Source organism: Rhincodon typus, unplaced genomic scaffold, assembly GCF_021869965.1.
Source record: "Rhincodon typus isolate 14 unplaced genomic scaffold, sRhiTyp1.1 hic_rhity00000714, whole genome shotgun sequence".
NCBI classification, from domain to species: domain Eukaryota; kingdom Metazoa; phylum Chordata; class Chondrichthyes; order Orectolobiformes; family Rhincodontidae; genus Rhincodon; species Rhincodon typus.
Window position 1 is genome coordinate 6,824 of NW_025966352.1, and position 22,550 is coordinate 29,373.

The following is a 22,550-nucleotide window of genomic DNA, read 5'->3' on the forward strand; positions in this document are numbered from 1 at the left end:
GCTCGCAGCAGAAAACAACCTTAAGCTATTATTAAATTAAAATGTTGTACATTCCTAAATACCTGCATTCATAAATAAAATAACCTTTGGGGTGGCACAGTGGTTAGCACTGCTGCCTCACAGCGCCAGGGACCCAAGTTCGATTCCAGCCTCGGGCAACTGTCTCTGTGGAGTTTGCACATTCTCCCCGTGTCTGCATGGGTTTCCTCTGGGTGCTCCAGTTTCCTCCCACAGTCCAAAGATATGCAGGTTAGGTGGACTGGCCATGCTAAATTGTCCATAGGACCCAGGGATGTTTAGGTTAGGTGGGTTAGACACGGGAAATTAGGGGAATGGGTCTGGGTGGGATGCTCTTCAGAGGACGGTGTGGATTTGTTGGGCTGAACGGCCTGTTTCCACACTGTAGGGGTTCTATGGTTCTTAAGAAACATAGAAGAAATGAACACAGGTATAGTAAATATAACACCCATGAAAACTTAAACTCAGCTGATGACCAGGCTCCATCTAATGGCAGAAACAGTAAGGTGGAGGGTGGTACCTCATTTTATTCTCACGCGTACTCAAATACAGTGAAGTGTATAATATCGCCATTCTCAGTGCCTTCTTAGGTACAAAGGTACCTAGGTACAAAACCTTTTGCACAAAGTAGAAAGATAAAGAAACAAAGTGCACATTTAAAATGGAAATCGGGACAATAACACACACTGGAAATTTAAAAGACAAGAAGAGAATTTGGGAACAAGAGCTGGCAAGATGAGAGGGGAATGAAAAGGGATTGAGGGCAGGGGATGCAACAGGAGGAAGGCTGGAGGGCTCTGAGTATGGGACTAGAAACAACATCGTGAAGTCACGCAGTCATGTGAACAATGCTAAACTGAAACTTAAATTGTTAAATAGAGTGATAGAGATATACAGCATGGAAACAGACCCTTTGGTCCAACTCATCCATGCCAACCAGATATCCTAAATAAATCTAATCCCATTCGCTGGCATTTAGCCCACATCCCTGTAAACCCTTCCTATTCATATAAGCATCCAGATGCCTTTTCAATGTTGTGATTGTACCAGCGTCCACGACTTCCTCTGGCAGCTCATTCCATATTTGCACCACCCTCTATGTGAAAAAGTTGCCCCTTAGGTCCCTTTTAAATCTTTCCCCCCTCACCTTAAACCTGTGCCCCCTAGTTTATGACATGCCTACCCCAGGAAAAAGACCTTGTCTATTTACCCTATCCATGCCCCTCATGATTTTGTAAACCTCTACAAAGTCACCCCTCAGCCTCTGACGCTCCAGGGAAAACAGCCCCAGTCTATTCAGCCTCTCCTAGTAGCTCAAACCCTCCAACCCTGGCAGCATCCTTGTAAATCTTTCCTGAACCATTTCAAGTTTCACAACATCCTTTATATAGCAGGGAGACCATAACTGCTTGCAGTATTTCAATAGTGGCCTAACCAATGTCCTGTACAACTGCAATATGACCTCCCAACTCCTATTAACAATGCACTCACCAATAAAAAGCAAGCATACCAAATGCCTTCTTCACTATCCTATCAACCTGCAAATCCACTTTCAGGAACTATGAACTGGCACTCCAAGGTCTCTTTGTTCAGCAACACTCCCCAGGACTTTACCATTAAATGTACAAATCCTGCTCTGATTTGCCTTTTCAAAGTGCAGCACCTCACATTTATCTAAATTAAACTACATCTGCCACTCCTCAGCCCAGTGGCCCTTCTGACCAAGGCCCCGTTGTACTCTGAGGTAACATTCTTTGCTGTCCACTAACCCGTTGTCCCCTGAAAACTTACTGACCATACTTCCTATGTTCGCATCCAAATCATTTATATAAATGACGAAAAGCAGCAGATCCAGCATTGATCCTTGTGGCATACCGCCGGTCACAGGCATCCCAGTCTGAATAGCAACCCATCGCCACCACCCTCTCTGTCTTCCACCTTCGAGCCAGTTCTGTATCCAATAGCTAGTTCTCCCTCTATTCTGTGTGATTTAACCTTGCTAACCAGTCTTCCATGAAGAACCTTATCAAACGCCTTAGTGAAGTCCAGAGACATCACATCCACTGCTCTGCCTTCATCCATCCTCTTCATTACTTCTTCAAAAATCGCAATCAAGTTTGACAGACACTATTTCCCATGCACAAAGTCATATTGACTAGTCTTAATCAGTCCTTGTCTTTCCAAATACATGTAAATCCTGTCCCTCAGGATCCACTCCAACAACTTGCCCACCACCGATGTCAGGCTCACCAGTCTATAGTTCCTTGGCTTTTCCTTACCACCTTTCTGAAATAGTGGCACCATGTTAGCCAACCTCTAATCTTCTAGCACCTCACCTGTTGCTATTGATGATATAAATATCTCCACAAGGGGCCAACAATCACTTCCCTAGCTTTCCATAGAGTTCTAGGGTACACCTGATCAGGTCCCAGGGATTTATCCACCTTTATGTGTTTTAAGATGTTCAGCATCTCCTCAGTAAGAGGATATTCTTAAAAATATCACTATTTTTTCCCCATGTTCTCTATCTTCCATATCCTGCTCCACAGTAAACACCAATGCAAAATACTCGTTTAGTATCTCCTTCCATCTCCTGCGGTTCTACAAATAGGCGGCCTTGCTCATCTTTAAGGGTCCCTATTCTCTGTCTATTATGCTTTTGTCCTTAATGTATTTGTAGAATCCCTTTGGATTCTCCTTCACCCTACTTGCCAAAGCCACATGTCTCCTTTTTGCCCTCCTGATTTTCCTCTTAATTATATTCCTACCGTCTTTATACTCTTCTAAGGAATCATTCGATTTCTGCTGTCTATACCTGACATGGTCAAAAATCACACGACACCAGGTTATAGTCCAACAGGTTTATTTGAAGACACAAGCTTTCAGAGGCTCACTCCTTCTTCTGGTGTCAGTGGCTTACCTGACATACTCTTCCTTCTTATTCTTGACTAAAACCTCAATTTCTCTTGTCGTTCAGCATTCCCTCCACCTTCCAGCCTTGCCCTTCACCCTAACGGGAACATACTGCTTCTGGACTCTCATTATCTCATTTTTGATGGCTTCCATCAGAAACAAAGCAGATAATGAGGTAGAACTGAAAAATTAAACCGCATTTATTTCAATGTAAGAGGCCTAACAGGTAAGGCAGATGAACTCCTCCTTTTTAAAGTGCCATTGTTTTGATTCTTTTCCCCCAAAGTTCCAAAACAACGCAACAACTTATAAAACAGTAATTTCTGCTCCTAGAATTTGAGGAAATCAACTCTACACTGGAAATACCTCAAAAAGGAGTAGCTCTTACAACCACGATTTTTTCCTGTCCAAATTGTTACTATATTGTTAACCATGCTAAATCAATACAACATTAACCCAGTCAACTTTAAAAATGGCCTTAACTGCAGTGAAATAATCAACGAAGCTCTGTGATGTACACGGAGGTCCCCTAATTAGAGTATATTCTATTCTCTTACTATGCTTGGTGCTTCTTGCATGTGTTCAAATGGAGGAGTACTGATTCTTCAGCCATAAGAGGTAATTAATAATCAATTTTTTTTGTCTTTGTTTTCCCTTGATTACCTTGATGCCACAGGATTACAAGGAGTCAGAGTCACTGTTGAGAACTTCCCGAGCAATTAATTCCTGAATGTATATTCCTGTACCACCCCTGCAACTGGTTGGTCTGTGTTGAATCACATTTAATAGCAGGTGTTTAGCTTTGGGTATTACAAGCGTAGACCGGATAAGTACAGACTGTACTCTGCCTATTATGAAGTAACATAGGAGCTATGTGAACGATACCGCTCAGTAAATGGATGTCACCGTCAGTCCAAAGAGATGTTCTGCCTACCACGTAATTAAGCAATGTAATGTATGTATTTTAAGGGGGGTGTTTTGCTAGGAATATGGGTCATATTTTCCACTGATTGGTTGATCAAACCAAACTGCATGTTGTTTGTAATAGGCAGAATATAGACTGTAACAACCAGTCTACGCTTGCAAAATCCAAAACAAAGTGGTTACTGTTTAATGGGATTTGCAATTGAGTAGCACTTGCTGAACAATTCAAATGCGTTAACAATTACACCAACCACCAACCATTTAAAATAATCAATCTAGCTCATAACATGGCTCATTTACACTTGCTAGAACCACATACATTCACATGCACGTACCCATTCACTGAAAAGAAAAGGAATATGTTCAAGATCTGTGCCTTTCTGAACTACCCTGGAGCTTAGGGAGCCTATAGTTTCCCTTTTCTTCTCCAAGGTAATGATGCAGCTAATCAGAAACAACTTGTCAATCAGTCAATCAACACTCCTTTCTCCTGCTGAATAATTTGGCACTACTGTGTTTTTTGTGATGAGTACAAGATGAAAACCTTCAGCAATGTGTCTCTCTTTTCAGCAACTTACGTGAACTATTGATTACTAACTTGAAGAACAGAGTTTTTTAGTGTTGTCATTATGTAGCCTTACCTTATTCTCAAACACATTTCTGAAAACATTTTCAATGAAATTCACAACAAAAGGCCTCCACTTACTTGTAAGGTTTTTGTGGAAGGATACTGATTCTAGTTTTGCCCAATATTTTCTTCAGTTTATTTCGTCCAGTCACTGTGTTTGCCTTTGCTTTCTTACTTGCTTTATCTAATCCAATCACTTGTTCAACATCCACTGCCAGGTCAGGAATGGAATAACGGCTTCCCTTCTTGTCACCAATTTTTGGTAAGTGTGGAGCACCATTTCTCTTCTCTTCTGTGAGCCTAGACAGAAGTTCTTTAAACACTGTTGGAGAAGTATAAAATTTAGTCAGAGGTTTTCTGATTGCTAGTCAATCTTTGACTTTTTGAAAAACGAGCTACTACTATAACATTCACTAATTATTCTCAATAATGTTGCATTCTAATTGGGGTCAGAGAAAATGTGAATGGGGCCACAAGTTCCCCTTCCGCTGATGTTACAACCTGCCCTGACACTGATATGCAGGCAGTATACAGACTTCTTCTCAGCTGGAATTATACAATGCTTTATTAGTGCTGTCCATTTCCCTACCCGCAAAGCATACAAAATGTGCAGAAGAAGTCTTAACTAATCATTGTACCTTGCGACTTATTTCATAGTCTGATACGGTGTCCTCCAATCTCCTGGAATGAAGTCTAACATAAACTGTCTATGCCAAGATAGCAGGCAACTTGCAGTCTGATTGAGCATTTGAATTTTTCTGTGGAATTTCATCAATTTAACTCTGTTGCTGAAAGGGATCTCAGCACTATTATTAATAACCAAGGTTCATGCTTTCACACATTTCTAATCTTGTCATTAGCAAATTCCCCTCCATTATCAATCAGAAACTGGTGTCACAGGTTTGGTCCCTATCAATTTATCTACTATTTTGCATATAATAATCTTTTTTTCTTTACTATTTCTGTCCTTGTCCATCCTTTCAACTGCTAATGTCATGTGCCAATAGAAAACTTACAGCATGAACCTGACAGCATCCTCTGATACTTCTTGTAGGCTTCACACTTCAAATCCCTGAAGCCAAGTAATAACCTTATTTGCTGAATTTAAAGTTTCCTACTTAACACATGGAAAGAACACCTTTCCGTAACGTATAGCTTTGTATGTGTCTCTCCATAGGTGCATAAGGGGTTTGGGCTGAGGCCAGGTGGTAAAGAAGGTCAGCTGCGCAGGGATCCAACTTTCACCTACAGGCATTCATGCTTTGCTCTCATGTTATATTCAAGAAAGCCATTTGTTAAGGATTGAACTGAAGCCGATCCATACCAACTTTTGTAAGGACTTATTCATAGAGTTATATAGCATAAACGTAAAGCTATGATTTTTGGTTTTGAAGGTGCAAATCTCTAATAAATTCCCAATGCCCATTCCTGCTGCATCCAAATAAACATAATTAATATACAAATAATGAGGTAGCTCACCACCATCTTCCTTCTCAAGTGCAGTTAAAGATAGACAACACAGATTAGTCTTTCCAGCATCACCTACTTCTCTAGCACGCATTGAAAAGTTAACCAAAACATCAACAGTGATGAATAGTTTTGTGGTGCAGACTTAGGGAAAGACTCAAACTCAAAACTGCTCAACAATCTTGAAGTCATTTGTTATCAATGAATCACAAACACACCAAGTGAAGTGGAGTTGCTCAGAGCCTTTTAGATGCAGCACATATTACTATAAAAGCTTCGGTTTGACAGCAGAAATGATACATGAGGAGTTGATAAATATTTAAAATATTTAACAGCCCAGATACAAGAAATAAATATTGGACCAAAAAAAAACTCAATCTGAACACCTTATAGAACAAAACTACAGAAAGTAAGGAAACAAGTTATCCATTCAGCCAGGGACAGTACATTTTAGAGACATCAAGAAAATAACTTTTTATTCACATTATCTGGTATAGCCCAGAATGTCACTTAATTATTTCAGTCACCCACATTTTTTTTTATGGTCCTGAGAAGTACATCTAGTATGAAAACATATGTAAAACAAACAAATCACATAAATTGTATCTACGAAATTATCACTGTATAAAAGACCTACCAAACAAGTTTGTTTTCACAGTGATAGACAAATGAGTATTGTTCCTAAGAATTTCCAATGCTTTGGGCAGCTGAATATTCTCGAAGTTTTGTCCATTGACTTCCATTATCTGAAAAACAGGATAGCTTTTTTGTCTCATTCATGCAAAATGTGCATTAAAAATCAAAACTATGCCATACATGTTCACAGTAAATGACCTGTGCTCTATTTTATATTTTGCCACTGTTATTGGTCAGTGAGAAAATCCCAAAAGCTAATTTAATCCTTAAAGAGGGCAAGTCATACCTAACCATTTAGTATCATAAAGAATGTCACTAATGAAGCTTAATCTTACTTCATGAGAACAAAATTTGCCTAGTTGCTTACGGAAAACAGGGAATCAATATAGCTGAATACCTGACATATGTTTCAATTCACATTTTTCAGTTTTGTAACTGAATTTGATTTATATTGTCATATTGTGATTGTGATGTTTGTATTTACAAAAATATAGTCTTCAGCAATATTGTTGGTTTAGAAATGGCAGATAAAATCAACGGTTACCAGCTTATTTCTTAAGTGCAGATACATAGGGCAACTTTTGTCTACTAGCCCAGATCAGTCTAAATAGTTATGGACTGGTACTAATCTTGCCAGACTAGGCTGCAGCAAATAGCACTCAATGCATTAACAGCTTTTCCAATACATACCAATACAAAGGAATTAAGAAACATCAGGGAAAATTGAAGGAAAATGATACACCCATATGAAGCCAGGAGGCAAGTGACAGAGCAGCAGCAATCAAGCACTTATCAATGGTTGTTAACTGGTGAGGGCACTGCATAAGATGGTTGGGAAGAGTTTCCTGTTGTGTCACTCCACAGCACCCTCCCTAACTGTCCACATTGCAGTGTGCCTTTATGGCAGTCCATACAAGTTAATACCTGCACTTGACAGCCAATGATTGTTGTGTTAATCTTTTGCTGCACTACGGAGCAGGTAGGTGCATATTTAGTTAACCTGAATCACTTTAGTATTTTTCATTCAATAATTGTCCTAGAAAGGGCAAAAAAATAGAAATGGCACAGAGACACATGACAATCCAAGTGCCGAAAGGGAAATTAAACAGTATACATTTTTTAAAAATAGTGATTTTCCAATGTCAGCTAACAAAAAGCAGTCCCAAAATTTTCCAGACCTTCAATCATTAGTATCTTCTTAGATATTTTCTGTATTATACATGAACTTTAAAGTGGCAACATGATGTGAACCGGTCCCTATTGTCAGATATCGAAACCTTTTGAAAACATACATTGCCAAGTGAATGGTTGCCTCAACAAACCTTTATCCTCTGTTCCTCGTGGCACTGAAGACTTAGTTGCAGAAACATATTGGATGGTATAACAGAATCCAAATGTAGCACATAAAGGATCAAGTGCTTCAAATCTCATCCTTTCTTAGGAGGACAGAAATTTGTAGTAAAATTTAAAAATTGGATACTAAAAGGGCGCAACAGAGTTCTAGATATTTTTAATAGATACTTTGGTAGATATTTTTAATTAAGCTAGTCAGATATGTCATTGCACACCTCCGGAGCAGATAGACATTACCACGTTTCACAAGACACCCCTAGATTTTTTGTACACTGATGTTAAAACCCTCACTGATTTTTAATTATTTTTACTTTTAGTTTTATTCATTTATTGATTTTGGTTTTGAGCTATGAACTGGGAATTGTTTGCTGAGAATGACTTGTGGTAAAAGGTAAAGAACAGATCAAATAAGCTTTGTTTGTTTGTGAAGCTAGGCCCGGAGGCTAATTGCAAGCTGAGTGTTGATTAAAAGAATTCCAACAGACACAGCGACCCCAAGAAGAGCGCTGTGTTTAAACACATAGAAGTCGGCTATAAACAAGGTCAGTACCTGAGAATTGGTTCCAGCAAGTCTGGAAGAGACGTTATGTTTGAGCAAACGGCAGTTGTCAAATGGTAAGTGAGGCCTCAGGAAAATGTTCAGTCTGTCATGGTGGAATCAGAATTGAAGCTCTTTTTTGAACAGTATTTGGACAGAGATAAGTTTAGCTGCTGACAAGACAGTATGAAAATTTAAAAGCTCCCAGCCTAATCTACTATGCCATCTCTTAGAAGCCCAAAGAGTAGAAACCTGAGTTAGAAGGATTGCTACCTTTGCCTGGCAGAACTGAGGTAACCCTGAACGTCAGTTACAGAAAAGAAACCAAGGTGTACACATCTATGCCCGTGAAACAAAGCACTGTGATTGCTATTTAAGTAATCTAGCGTGTTTTATTAACTTTCTTTGATTAAGTCTTTGTGTTTGTTCGTCAGTCTTTTATGTGAATCAGGGCTGAACATAAATGTGTTTAAAGCATTGACATTATTTAGATTACTTTGTTGTTTAATTATCTCTCTGTTAAAGTTATTGTGTATTTAATTTTTTAAAAAAATACCAAACTAGTGTCTGGAAATTAATTATTCACAAAGTCTGGGATTAGTTGTTCAAAAGTCTGGTTAGAAACCACTGGAGTGACTACTGTAGATCTTCGACGGTTAATTTTACTTTGTTGTGAATACAAAGGTAGAAAGGCTGATTTGGTTCAGCTGTCAGTGTAATAAGACTGGCACATATTACATTAACTCTGCTTCATCAGTTAAGTATTTAATTCTGCATTTGCAAAGGGACAGCTCCAAACAATAAGGTCTACGAAACCATCCAACAATAGAAGTGCAATGTGAAACTTTGTCACTTGCTTTCTTTACAAATATATGCATCGATTTTTGAACTTTTGCGGGCATATCATTTTCTCCACAAAAATTAGGTGAAGAGAAAGAAACACAAACCTGATCACCACGTTTCAACCCAGTTTCAGTAGCTTTACTACTAGGCTCTACGCTGTCTATGAAAATCCCAAAACCTTTTTCAGTGCCTCCCAAAAGGATAAATGGCAAAGGAGCTTCCCGTGACGGCTTCATTAGAGTTACTAGTCGCCGCTTGGCCTTAGCTGCACAAGCAATGTTCAACAAGCGAAGGTGACCGCCCATTTTCTGCACAACACAAAAAAGTACAATCTTCAAACTGAAATCCAACTTCACTTACTTTCAAGTTTTTTTTTGAGACAAGTTTAAGACTAATCAAATTATTTAAGTTAGATAACTTACCTCTCGCTCCAAATTGTTTTCAAATTCTTCTAGAAATATGGTCATTGCAGAATTTCCTTCAAAATCATTGAAGTGATTGTTTACCCACAGTAATACTACCCGTGTAACCTGTAAAGTATTCACAGTTTATTTTCCCGTTAGAGGTACAGCACGTTTGATGTATGCAACATATGCTGACTTAACTTCAATTTAGAAAAGTAAGAATCTGCAGATGAAGCTTGATTATTTCAAGTAATTAATCATTTATACCTACTCAAAATTTATTTTTTGAAGTTTAATGAAATCTTTTAATTTGAGGTTAGGTTATTATGAAAGAAGTTATAAGTCAATTTACAACAGTTGACGGCAGAACAGTTAGATTATTTGGAAATGTTTTATATATGTGAAATAATGCATTAACTTCAAATTATAGGAATTAAAAGTACAGTTAGAATTAAACCTTCTCAAACCACTTCAGTTTACTTGTACAATAATGTGTTTTATAGTCTTTTGAAGCTTTAGACCATTTTAAAATTTTCCAACTCTCTTGCCAAGTGAACGGGTAGAGATGCTTTCAGAAAGGATGAAATATGGGTAGATGATGGCCTATTGGTATTATCGCCAGACTATTAATCTAGAAACTCAGCTAATGTTCTGGGAACACAAGTTTGAATCCTGCCACGGCAGATGGGGGAATTCGAAATCAGTTTAAAAAAAAATCTGGAATTAAGCATTTACTGAAGACCATGAAACCGTTATTGATTGTTGGAAAACCTATTTGGCTGATTAATGTCCTTCAGGGAAGGAAATCTGCCAGTTTCACCTACAGACCAATAGCAATGTGGCCCTCTGAAATGGCTTAGCAAACCGCTCACTTGTACCAATTGCTGCCAAGTTTACACCCCTCCTGCCTGGATAACTGCAGCTCCAACAACACTCAAGAAGCTTGACACCATTCGGGACAAAGTAGCCGCTTGACTGATACCACATTCTCAAACATCCACTCCCTTGCTCAGTAGCCACAGTGTGTACTATCTACAAGATGCACCGCAGAAACTCACCAAAGATCCTTAGACAGAACTTCCAAACCCCTTTTCATCTAGAAGGGCAAGGGTAGCAGATACATGCGAACAACCCCACCTGCAATTGCCCCTCCTAGTCACTCACCATCCTGACATGGAAATAGATTGCCATTCCTTCACTGTTGCTGGGTCAAAATCCTAGAATTCCCTCCCTAATAACATCGTGGGTCAAATCACAGCAAATGAACTACAACATTTCAAGAAGGTAGCTTAACACCATCTTCTCGAGGGCAACTACAAATGGGCAATAAAATGCTGGCCAACCAGCAATGCCCAGATCCCACAAATGAATAAAAGAAAAATTACTTGCATCATAATTTAAAAAGTAATTGGGCTGGGCCATTTCAGCAGGCAGTTACGACTCAATCATATTACTGCGAGTCTGGAGTCACATGTAGATGCACCTCATAATGATGTTAGATTTCCTCCCCTGAAGCACATTATGGTACCAGAAGGGTTTTACAACAATGCATAGCTTCGTGATCATTGTGATTAGCATCTTATTCTGGGTCTATGAACTAAATATACATTTGAACGCATCTCACTGGAGCATAAGTCCAGGCCACCAGATTACCAGTCCATTAACATTACCATTATACTACTGTCCTGTGCTGCAACTTTTGTAAGGCCAAGAAAAATGAAGGCTAGGGAAGGACTGGTTTGTAAAATTCCCGAAAATTGCTGCCAAATGACTGATAAAATTAATTGATCAACACCAATTCAGAATAGAAGGCAACAAGTTACATGTATGCAGACTATAAAACTGGTGTCAAATAAGAAACAGTCCAAGTCAAATAAACAGCATTTGGATTTCTTTGCCACCTAACAACATCCAAGGCATATTATCAATGAACATAATTACAAATCAATCTTTCTACTCAAATTTCTTTGCATTTATGTTGAGTCTGCAAAGATACCTATTGAATTTTCACTAGCACATTCACTTCAGAATCACAAGTTCCCAAGTTCAAGTTGCACCTCAGGGCTTCAACACAAAAGTCAAGGCTGACAATTCAGGGCAGTACTAAGGGAGCATTGTATTGTTGGAGGTGTCATCCTTCAGATGAACTGTTGAACTGAGGCCCCATTTATTTGCTCATGTGGACGTAAAAGGCCCAATAACAATGTTGCAAAGAAGAGTTATCCCCTGAGGTCTGGCCAATATTTACACATTTATCAACAGATTATCTGGTCACTATTGTAATCTGTTTGTGGGAGCTTGCTGAATGCAAATTAGTAGCCATATTTCCCACAGTACAATAATGACGGCATTTCAAAAAAAATACTCAACTGACTATGAGATATCAAGTGGTTGTGAAAAAAATAACAAATGCACGTCCCTTTTGTTATGAATCATTGGCAAATGAAAAAAATGTATCAGCTAAAGCAAGTTATTTATTATTACACACCCAGAAGACAAATCATGCTTTTTTTTCTTTTGGCTACCTTGTCCCTGAGACTTGGGTCATTAAACCATTCCAGCAATTTCTTCCCAACTTCCATTGGGCTTGATAAGAAGGTTCTGTATGTTAAAAGAAAATCTTCTATGTATGTGGGATCCACCACTGAATGCTCTTCCACCAGGTGCATTGTTAACCGTTCAGCCGTTCCCTAACATAATACGGATAGAACAGATCGTTAGATACATGCTAATTAGATCTGTAAAATCAGCTTTTAGACATAATGGACATAATAAGTATTTTTCTGATGTATTTAAACATTCCTTTACTATCTTCTCTGGTTATAATTACCTTTATGACAATATGCCCTTTCCTGGTTCCAGTGCGATCCAATTCTCGATGTTCTTTTACCATAACAATCTCCCCCTCCTCCTCAACTTTCTGCATATTCTTTTCCACCTGGTTGAGGATTCGACAATAGTCTTGCTGGGCTATGCACACAAACTGCCACAGATCACAGAAAATGTTACAACTTTAGTCAAACTTATACATGCAATAATGCTATTTATACTTATGTACATAGGCTGCGACGTAATTTGAGCATTAATTTAAATTAGTACAGACGTTATTACATTCCGCTATTCCTCACTTGCAGCAAGCACATCTGAATGAAATAAAACAAAATTTACTAAATATTAGGAATTTGCGTCAATGTTCATACTCTATTTTACAGGTTGGACTTGTTTTACAAGAAGAGCACAGAATTACTCAGGATTCTCGTGGGAAAATAGGGGATGGAATCACTAAAGTGAACTCTTGCAGAATCTCCCAATTTCCACAATGGTCAGTCTGCCCCCATCCATAATATTTGAAAGTTCTTGTAACAAAATACCCTTAAAGATAAAGACTACATTTCTTCCTAAATCCTAATAAGATTGATTTAAAGAAATCACATTTAAAATGACACATAGAATTACAGAATACTACGAGCAACATCCCTACATGGAGAAACTACTTGATTTTAAAGCAGTTTTGAAATTATTTTTTTCAAAAGAGGCAACAGAGTGGCTCAGTGGTTAGCACTGCTGCCTTACAGCACCAGGGACCCGGGTTCGATTCTAGCCTCAGTAGAATGTGTGGAGTTTGCACATTCGCCCTGTGTCTGTGTGGGTTTCCTCCAGGTGTTCTGGTTTCCTCCTACAGTCCAAAGATGTGCAGGCCAGGTGGACTGGCTGTGCTAAATTGCTCAAGGTGTCCAGGGATATGTAGGTTAGGTGAATTAGCCACGGAAAATGCAGGGTTACAGGGAAAAGTGGGGTGTAGGTCCAGGTAGGATGCTGTTTGGAGAGTCGGTGTGGACTCTATGGGCCAAATGGCCTATTTCCACACTGTAGGGATTCTATGAAAAGATCTTTAATGCGTAAAATTATTAATCTGAAAAGATGCATTCCATACATTTCTTTTATATATCACTTTGACAATGTATACATTTGTCCTACCGAAAATTCAAAAAATATATATCTTCATAGATATCCACACAGTCAATCACCCGAGGGTAGAATTGAACTCAGGTCCCTGGCACTGTGAGGCAGCAGTGCTAACCACTGAGCCACCATGCCTCCCAATATCTTGTACAACACAGATGGAATTATTTCCTGTGCAAAGGATTACCTATATATTCTGTGGTGAAATACAGTCTATTGAAACCACACTGTGACTTGAAAAGTTATTACAACTTTCTGGGCATATAGTTAACAAAAATCACTGCAGGCATCAGTGGGATAATACTTTCCTTTTTACTCAGGTGCGGAATCTAATAAGTTCAAAATTTTCTTTTAATATTATAAGCAGAACTTAAAATTCCAACTTGTTTTTAAAATGAGAAATTCCGATAATACTGACTAAAATCAACTCAATTACCTGGCAGTCATCAGCCTTCGTTTTCATCACTCCCTTCATGTATTCCTTCTCTAAAGTAGGAGAGACACCAAAGCTATTGCCCATGCATAGGATTTCCAGCCTTCCTTCTGAATATGTGACTTCTACAGAACCATTTAAAATGACCGACCAAGAGTCAAGCTAGTACAAAAGAATTTAAAGCATTAAAAATGTTCATATCATTCATAAATTCTGCTAAAAATAAGCATTTCAGATCATTCATTCTTTTAACATTGCAGTTTTGTGATGTAAATTCATTCTCTCTATTGAAAACTGAATTGGTTTCACAAAAAAATGATTTCTACATTTCAGTATGAATTATTTACTCTCTCAGCTTTAGAATAATGACATATTCAATGGCTAAACAACATCTATCAAAATCACAGTGGAAAATACTATTAGTCTTCTGGTTTACAGTTAACAAATTATTTTACACAAACAATTTTGGTTTAGGATATGTACTGTAGATCAGAGCATATATCTTATCAGCACAATTATTTGAACGCAAAAATCACATGACATGCTATACCTGCATCAGCAATTCTGGAACTTCGACTTATTCTGGTATTTGCCATCTCTACCAGTTTGTGGTATTTTGTAAGGGTATTTGAGGTATTTATTACTATCAATCTTTCACTGTTTTTGCTTTGTCTTGGCCCTAACCAGTATCTATAGATGAGATATTGTTCTTAGATAGCAAGATGGTCATAATTATTAGGACCATAGGGAGCTGGTACACATACATCTACTATCTTAGATTAAAATCAGACCCCACAAGCAAGGAACCCACTATTTTTCCCAAGTACAAAGAGAATGCGTTCTGAGAAAAGTGTGAAATGTTGGAACCATGTGCATTTGTGAACTCAAAGGCTTGGGAAGATGGGGTAGTGGTAAATAGGGAGATGTTGTAAAGAATTATTGTTCATGTTACATTGGATTACACACAGTCTGTGGTTGGATTTTATTTTAGTTATTTTTGTTTTTATTTTATTACAGTATATTTTCATTTGGTCAGGCATAACTATTAAGACCTTAGGGAGCTTGAACAGATAGACTGCTCCCTTCGAAACTACAGTAGAACTCCTTGTTTCCACCTAAAGACTGGGTGTTCCCTGACTGCTGCAAAGTTCTCATGGAAAACAAATCCCATTTTCAGTGTGAAGATGTCCTCCATTGTGTCGTACGGCGCTATCACCATGGTAAATGGGAGAAATTTCAAATAAATCTAGCAAGTCAAGATTGGACATCCATGAGGTACCATGGGCCATCAATAGCTGCCAGACTGTACTCAAACATAATCTGCAAATTCATGGCCTGGCGTGTCCCCACTCTACCATTACCACCAAGCCAGTGGACAAACCCTGGTACAAATGAAGAGTGCAGGAGGGCACGCCAGGAGCAGCACGTGTCATACCTAAAAATGAAATATTAACCTGTGTAACTATGACAAAGCAAAGCAGCAAGTGATAAGACAGATCTAATTTCTGCAGTCCTGACACATCCAGTTATAGACAAATAAAAAATTCACTACAGGAAGAGGTTACACAAATATCCCCATCCTCAATGATTACAGAGCACATCATACCAGAGCAAAACGTATGGATAAAGCATTTGCAACAATCTTCAAAGAGAAATGCCAAATGGATAATCTATCTTGGGCCTCCTCCAGAGGTCCCCAGCATCCAACATACCAGTTTCCAGCCAATTTGATTCACTCTACGTAATGTCAAGAAATGATTGGAGGCACTGGATACTGAAAGGGCTATGGACCCAGACAACAATCTGGCAATAATGCTGAAAATGCGCACAACAAAACCTGCCGCGTTCCTAGCCAAACTGTTGCAGTACAGCTACAACACTGGCATCTACCTGACAATATGGAAAATTGCCCAGATATGTCCTGTACACAAAAAAACAAGACAAATCCAACCTGATCAATTTCTGCCTCATCAGTCTACTCTTGATCATCAGTAAAATGATGGAGACTGTCATCAACAGTGCTTTGAAGCAGCACTTGCTTAGCAACAAACCGTCTTCTCACTCTCAGTTTAGGTTCTACCAGGGCCAGTCAGATCTTGATTTTATACAGTCATGTTATAAACATGAACAAAAGAGCCGAATTCGATTTGATTTATTGTTCTCACATGTATCTAAGTACAGTGAAAAGTTTTGTTTTCAAAGCAGTACAGGCAGATCATAGCAAACAAGGAGAATTCCACAGGTGAGGTGAGAGTGACTGCCCTTGAAATTGAAGCTGTATTTCCCTAATAGTGACATTAAGGAGCCAATAGAAAACTTTTTTGGTTGTAGTTATTGGAGGTCAATATTCTAAGCTCCAACACAGACATTTTGCTGGAGTTCCTCAGGGTAGTGCCCTAGGCGCAACTGTCTTCAGCTGCTTCATGTGTTATGATTCACTTGGGAAACTGCACTGATTCTCATTCCTCATTACTCCCCGGGGTCACCACAAAAGTTAATTATTTAATCAAGGCACACAAAGTCCCCGATTAGCCTGTCTGATGGAATCAAAATCAACAGAAAATACTGATCAGGTTCCTGCATTTAACTACTGCTTATATTAAATTTTAATTAAAGGCAAACAGCTATGAATTAGCAACATATGACTCTAACCATCTTGTTAAACCTTCTGCGTGTGCGCACAAACAAGCAAAAAAACTGGATTTATGGTGGAGGGAAACAAAAAATGAGAAACACAGTTAAATGGCACCAGTCCATAAGACCCATTGAGATATTCCCTTTGGTTGCTAAGACTTTCCGGTTTTTTACCTCCTTTCTCCAAGCTCTTTCACTTATTCGCAGGACGCACAAGGCAATTAGTACACTAACTTCAAAGTTTCTTAGTTACTGGTTAACAGCAATAGCTTAGAGTAACTGGTGGGAGAAAAGTAACTGGCTTTCTTCAGACTTCAGGTACTTTTCTTGCAGAGAAAAAGAGACAGACTCTCTCACACAATCTGCCCTTCCAGTAGTCTGAAGGCTCTTCAATGCATCGTTCACCCATCCAAGCTTTCAGCTCCCTGGGAACCAAAGTTGTCATCAGATTGATGTATTTTGCTTTCATGACTAGTCACAATTGAATAAACCAATTAGCTACTTGTTGCCAGTCAAATCACACGCTATGCACACTCTTTGGTGCTGTGTCCTTTACAAACATCTCCCTACATTGCTTGCACAAAACCACACACAATGAATTTCAGTAACTTGTTTTTAAAAAAGTACAGTCCTTTTGTTTTAAATCCACAAAGAAAAATTCAATAAATAAGACATACGAATGATTTTCACTCCACCATAAGTGAAAAAGTTTGATCATGACTGCACATTGATGACACCTCAGATAATGAAAATAGACCATGTCCAAATATAGCAAGATCGAGACAATATCCAGATTGGGCAGATATGGTCCCACACAAATGCCAAGCAATGGCCATCTCCATAAAGAGGGAATCTAAACATCAGCCCATGACATTCGATGGCCTTACTATAGTTGATACCCTCGCAACAGTTATCATTGTTCTGAAATGCAACTGGCCTAGCCATATAAAGAGCCGGTCAGAGGCCAGGATTCAGCAAGGCTTTTTAGATAACACCTTTCAGACCTTGAGCACAACCGTCTAGAAGAACAAGGGCAATAGATACACAGGGATGCCAACAAGTTGCCTTCCAAGTCATTCGCCATTCTGGCTGGGAAATATATTGCCGTTCCTTCAGTGCTGCTGAGTCAAAATCCTGGAACTCTCTCTCTAACAGCATTGTGGATCCATCTCCACCAAATGGACTTAAACAGAGCAACCAGCAGCTCACCTGGTGAAGACACCAAACAGGACTATTTGCTTGCCAAATAGCATAAGCAGCAAGTGATAGACAGAGCTAAGTGATCCCACAACCTACAGATCAGATCTAAGCTCTGCAGTCCTGCCACATCCAGACATGAATGGTGGTGGACAATTAAACAAAGCACTGGAAGAGGAGGCTCCAGAAATATCCCCATTCTCAATGATGGAAGAACCCAACACATCCATGCAAAAGATAATGTTGAAGCTTTCACAGCAATCTTCAGCTAGAAGTACCAAGTGGACGATCCATCTTGGTCTCCTCAAGTGATCCCCAGCATTGCAGATACCAGTCTTCAGCCAATGCGATTCACTCCACGTGATATTAAGGAAAGGTCAGAGGCACTGGATACTGTAAAGGCTACGGGTCCTGACAACATTCTGGCAATAGTACTCATGACTTGTGCTCCAGAACTTGCCACTCCCCTAACCTGCTCAGTGATGCCCAGACTAGGTTCCGACAGGGCCACTCAGCTCCTGATCTCATTACACCCTTGGTTCAAACATGCACAAACAAGTTGAATTCCAGAGGTGAGGTGAGAGTGGCAGCCCTTGACCTCAAGGCTGCACTCGAACAAGTTTGGTATCACGGAGCCCTAGCACAGTTGGCATCAATGGGCATCAGGGGAGAAACTCTCCCGTGGTTAGAGTCATACCTGATATATAGGAAGATGGTCATGGTTGTTGGAGATCAGTCATCTCAGCTCCAGGACATCTCTGCAGGAGTTCCTCAGGGTAGTATCCTATGCCCAACCATCTTCAGTTGCTTCATCAATGACCTTCACTCCATCATAAGATCAGAAGTGGGGATGTTCACCAACGATTGCACAACATTTAGCACCATTTGTGACTCGTCAGACACTGAAGCAGTCCATATCCAAATGCAACAAGATCCGGCCAATATCCAGGCTTGGGCTGAGAAGTGGCAAGTAACATCCACACCACACAGATGGCCCTTGACATTCAATGGTGCTACCATCACTGAATCCCCCACTATCAACATCCTGGGAGTTATCATTGATCAGAAGCTCAACTGGACTCACCACATAAACGCAGTGGCTACAAGAGCAGGTATGCTGGTGGGGGATTTCAATATCCAATTTCAATGTTTCAATTTCAGTGGCTCAGCAGCAGTAATACTGATTGAGCTGCTCAGGTCCTAAACTACATAGCTGCTAGATTGAGTCTGCGGCAGGTGGTGAGGGAACCAACAAGAGGGAAAAACATACTTGACGTCATCCTTACTAATTTGCCAGCTCCAGATGCATCTGTCCACAACAGTTATTGATAAGAGCGACCACCACACAGCCCTTGTGGAGATGAAGTTTTGCCTCCACATTGAAAATAACCTCCATCGTGTTGCGGCACTATCACCATGCTAAATGTGACAGACTTCAAGCAGATCTAGCAACTCAGGACTGGGCATCCGTGAGGTACCGTGGGCCATTGACAGCAGCCGAATTATACTCCAGCCCAATGTGTAACCTCATCAGCCAGCATAATCCCCACTCAATCATTACCATCAAGCCAGGGGATCAACCCTGGTTCAATGGAGAGTGCAGGAGGGCATGCCAGGAGCAGCAGCAGGTAAATCTGAAGACGAGGTGTCAACCTGGAGAAGCCACCAAACAGGACTACATGCAAGCCAAAAAGCATAAGCAGCAAGTGATAGATTCAGCTAAGCGATCCCACAACCAACGGATCAAATCTAAGCTCTGCAGTCCTGCCACATTCAGTTGCGAATGGTGGTAGATGATTAAACAACTCACTGGAGCAGGAGACCCCACAAATACCCCATTCTCAATGATCGAAGAGCCCAGTACATCAGTGCAAAAGATAAGGCTGAAGCTTTTGCAGCATTCTTCAGCCAGAAGTGCCAAGTGGATGATCCATCTCAGCCTCCTCCAGTGGTCCCAGCATTGCAGATACCAGTCTTTAGCCAATTAAATTCACTCCACATGATATCAAGACATTGTCAGAAGCACTGGATACTTCAAAGGCTACGGGTCCTGACAACATTCCGACAATAGTACTGAAGGCTTGTGCTCCAGAACTTGCCGTTCCCCTAGCCAAACCGCTCCAGTAGAGTTACAACACTGGCGTCTACCTGACAATGTGAAAAATTGTCCAAGTATGTCCTGTACACAAAAAGCAGGACAAATCCAACCTGGCCAATTACTGCCCCCATCAGTCTACTGTCAATCATTAGTAAAGTGATGGAAGGTGTCATCAACAGTGCTATCAAGCAGCACCTGCTCAGCAATAACCTGCTCAATGACGCCCAGACTGCGTTCCGACATGGACACTCAGTTCCTGACCTTATTACACCCTTAGTTCAAACATGGACAAACAAGTTGAATTCCAGAGGTCAAGTGAGAGTGACAGCTCTTGACATCAAGGCTGCACTTGAACAAGTATGGCATCAAGGAGCCCTACACAACTGGAATTAATGGGTATCAGGGGACAAACTCTCCGGCGATTAGGGTCATACCTGACATATAGGAAGATGGTTGTGGTTGTTGGAGATCAGTCATCTCAGCTGCAGGATATCTCTGCAGGAGTTCCTCACGGTAGTGTCCTATGCCCAACCATCTTCAGCTGCTTCATTAATGACCTTCCCTCCACCAATGAGGTCAGAAGTGGGGATGTTCACCAACGATTTTGTACAATGTTCAACATCATTCGCAACTTCTCAGACACTGAAGCAGTCCATGTCCAAATGCTACAAGATCTGGACAATATCCAGGTTTGGGCTGACAAGTGGCAAGTAACATTTGCACCACACAAATGCCAGGCTATGACCATCACAATCTAATAAACAATCTAACCACCATCCCTTGACATTCAATGGTGTTACCATCACTGAATCCCCCATTATCAACATCCTGGGAGTTATCTTTGATCAGAAGCTCAACTGGACTCACCACATAAATGCAGTGGTTGCAAGAGCAGTCAGAGGCTAGGAATCCTGCGGCAAGTAACTCATCTCCTGACACCTGAAAGCCTGTCCACCATCTCCAAGGCACAAGTCAGGAGCATGATGGAATACTCTCCACTTGCCCGGCTGAGTGCAGCCCCAACAACACTCAAGAAGCTTGACACCATCCAAGACAAAGCAGTCCGCTTGAGTAGTGCCAGGTTCACAAGCATCCACTTCCTCCACAAACGATGCTCAGTTGCAGCAGTGTATATTATCTACAAGATGCACTGCAGAAATTCACCAAAGATCCTCAGACAGCACCTTTCAAACCCACGGCCACTTCCATCTCATAGCACAAGGGCAGCAGATATATGGGAATACTACCACCATCAAATTCCCCTCCAAACCACACACCATCTTGACTTGGAAATAGATCACTACTCCTTCACTGTTGCTGGGTCAACATCCTGGAATTAGCTCCCTAATGGCATTGTGAGTCAACCCACAGCAGGTGGACTGCAGCAGTTCAAGAAGGCAGCTCACCACCACCTTCTCAAGGACACCTAGGGATGGGCAATAAATGCTGGCCAATCAGCAACGCCCAAATAATGAATAAAAAATAAACTTTGTCTTCAGGTAATTTTCCATAATGCTAATCTTCATAAGTTAACTCAGAATCTTACCTGGATGTTTCACCTCAGGATCAGCAAAGTTACCATCATTCTGGTGAAAAATAGGGAGACTTCTATTTTTAAGTAAATTGTTTAACCAAAGCCAAATCAATATAAAAATTTATGTGCATGCAAAATTAAAACCTGCCACTATACACTTGCTGTTCTTACATCAGTAATCAAAATTCAACAAACTGATTAAAATACACACCTCTTCACCATCATTGAGTACTATAGTGCCCGCCCGCTCTACCACTGCAAACACCATCACAGCACATAGTTCTCTTCTGACTGACATGGTCATGTTCGCAAAAGCCGGCAGTTGATGCATGAATTCCAACAATTGTTCTGCATAGGAAAAACAAAAACAGCAAATTAGATTTCTGGAAACAGGAAACCTCCAACAAATATTTGACAGCTCAACTTGTACACTCCTTTCAGGAATCAGCTCACACAACTGACCTGTTTAAACATCCCAGAACAACAACAGGATAACACCAATTCTCTGCTCCTGAGTACCAAGATTTCATAAACTTAAACATTGTATGTTCATAAATAATAACATTTCTGTCTTTTAAAAATGTTGATGTTGGAAATTTGGACAGAAGTTTAAAATTCTTAGTCAGTTAGGCTGTAAAGTGCCTAACTAAATGAGTTTATGTTGCACTTGATTGCACACAGAGGAAGAAAAAAAAATCAAAGGGTTAAGAATTAAGAAGGGATAGACAGCTGGACAGCTGAAAGTCACATTTGGATGAGAAGTTTTTTTTTTGATTATTTAATCCAATGTGGGCTTTGCTGACACAATTTATTGCCCATTACAAAACGTCCGTGAAAAGGTTGTGATGAGTCTTTCTTGATCTGTAGCAGTCTGTATGAATGCATATGTATAATGCTGTTGGACTTGATTTTTCTGTAGCAGATTCAAACAGAACTTTTTTTTAAATTAACACATGGAATGAATGCA

At 40.0% G+C, this 22,550-nt stretch overlaps 1 protein-coding gene across 1 annotated transcript in view; it reads right to left on the bottom strand.

The window, feature by feature from the left end:
- Positions 1–4,561: 4,561 nt before the first annotated feature.
- rapgef2b (Rap guanine nucleotide exchange factor 2b) overlaps positions 4,562–22,550 on the bottom strand; it is a gene marked incomplete at its 3' end in the record, with an annotated part of 35,742 nt that continues 17,753 nt past the window's right edge. The window contains exons 4-11 of the mRNA XM_048621495.1: positions 21,795–21,931; positions 14,124–14,282; positions 12,555–12,707; positions 12,250–12,414; positions 9,743–9,850; positions 9,425–9,628; positions 6,588–6,696; positions 4,562–4,805 (exon numbers count right to left, since the gene is read on the bottom strand). Coding sequence (XP_048477452.1) covers positions 4,562–4,805; positions 6,588–6,696; positions 9,425–9,628; positions 9,743–9,850; positions 12,250–12,414; positions 12,555–12,707; positions 14,124–14,282; positions 21,795–21,931 — 1,279 coding nt within the window. The remainder of the gene's footprint in view (positions 4,806–6,587; positions 6,697–9,424; positions 9,629–9,742; positions 9,851–12,249; positions 12,415–12,554; positions 12,708–14,123; positions 14,283–21,794; positions 21,932–22,550) is intronic.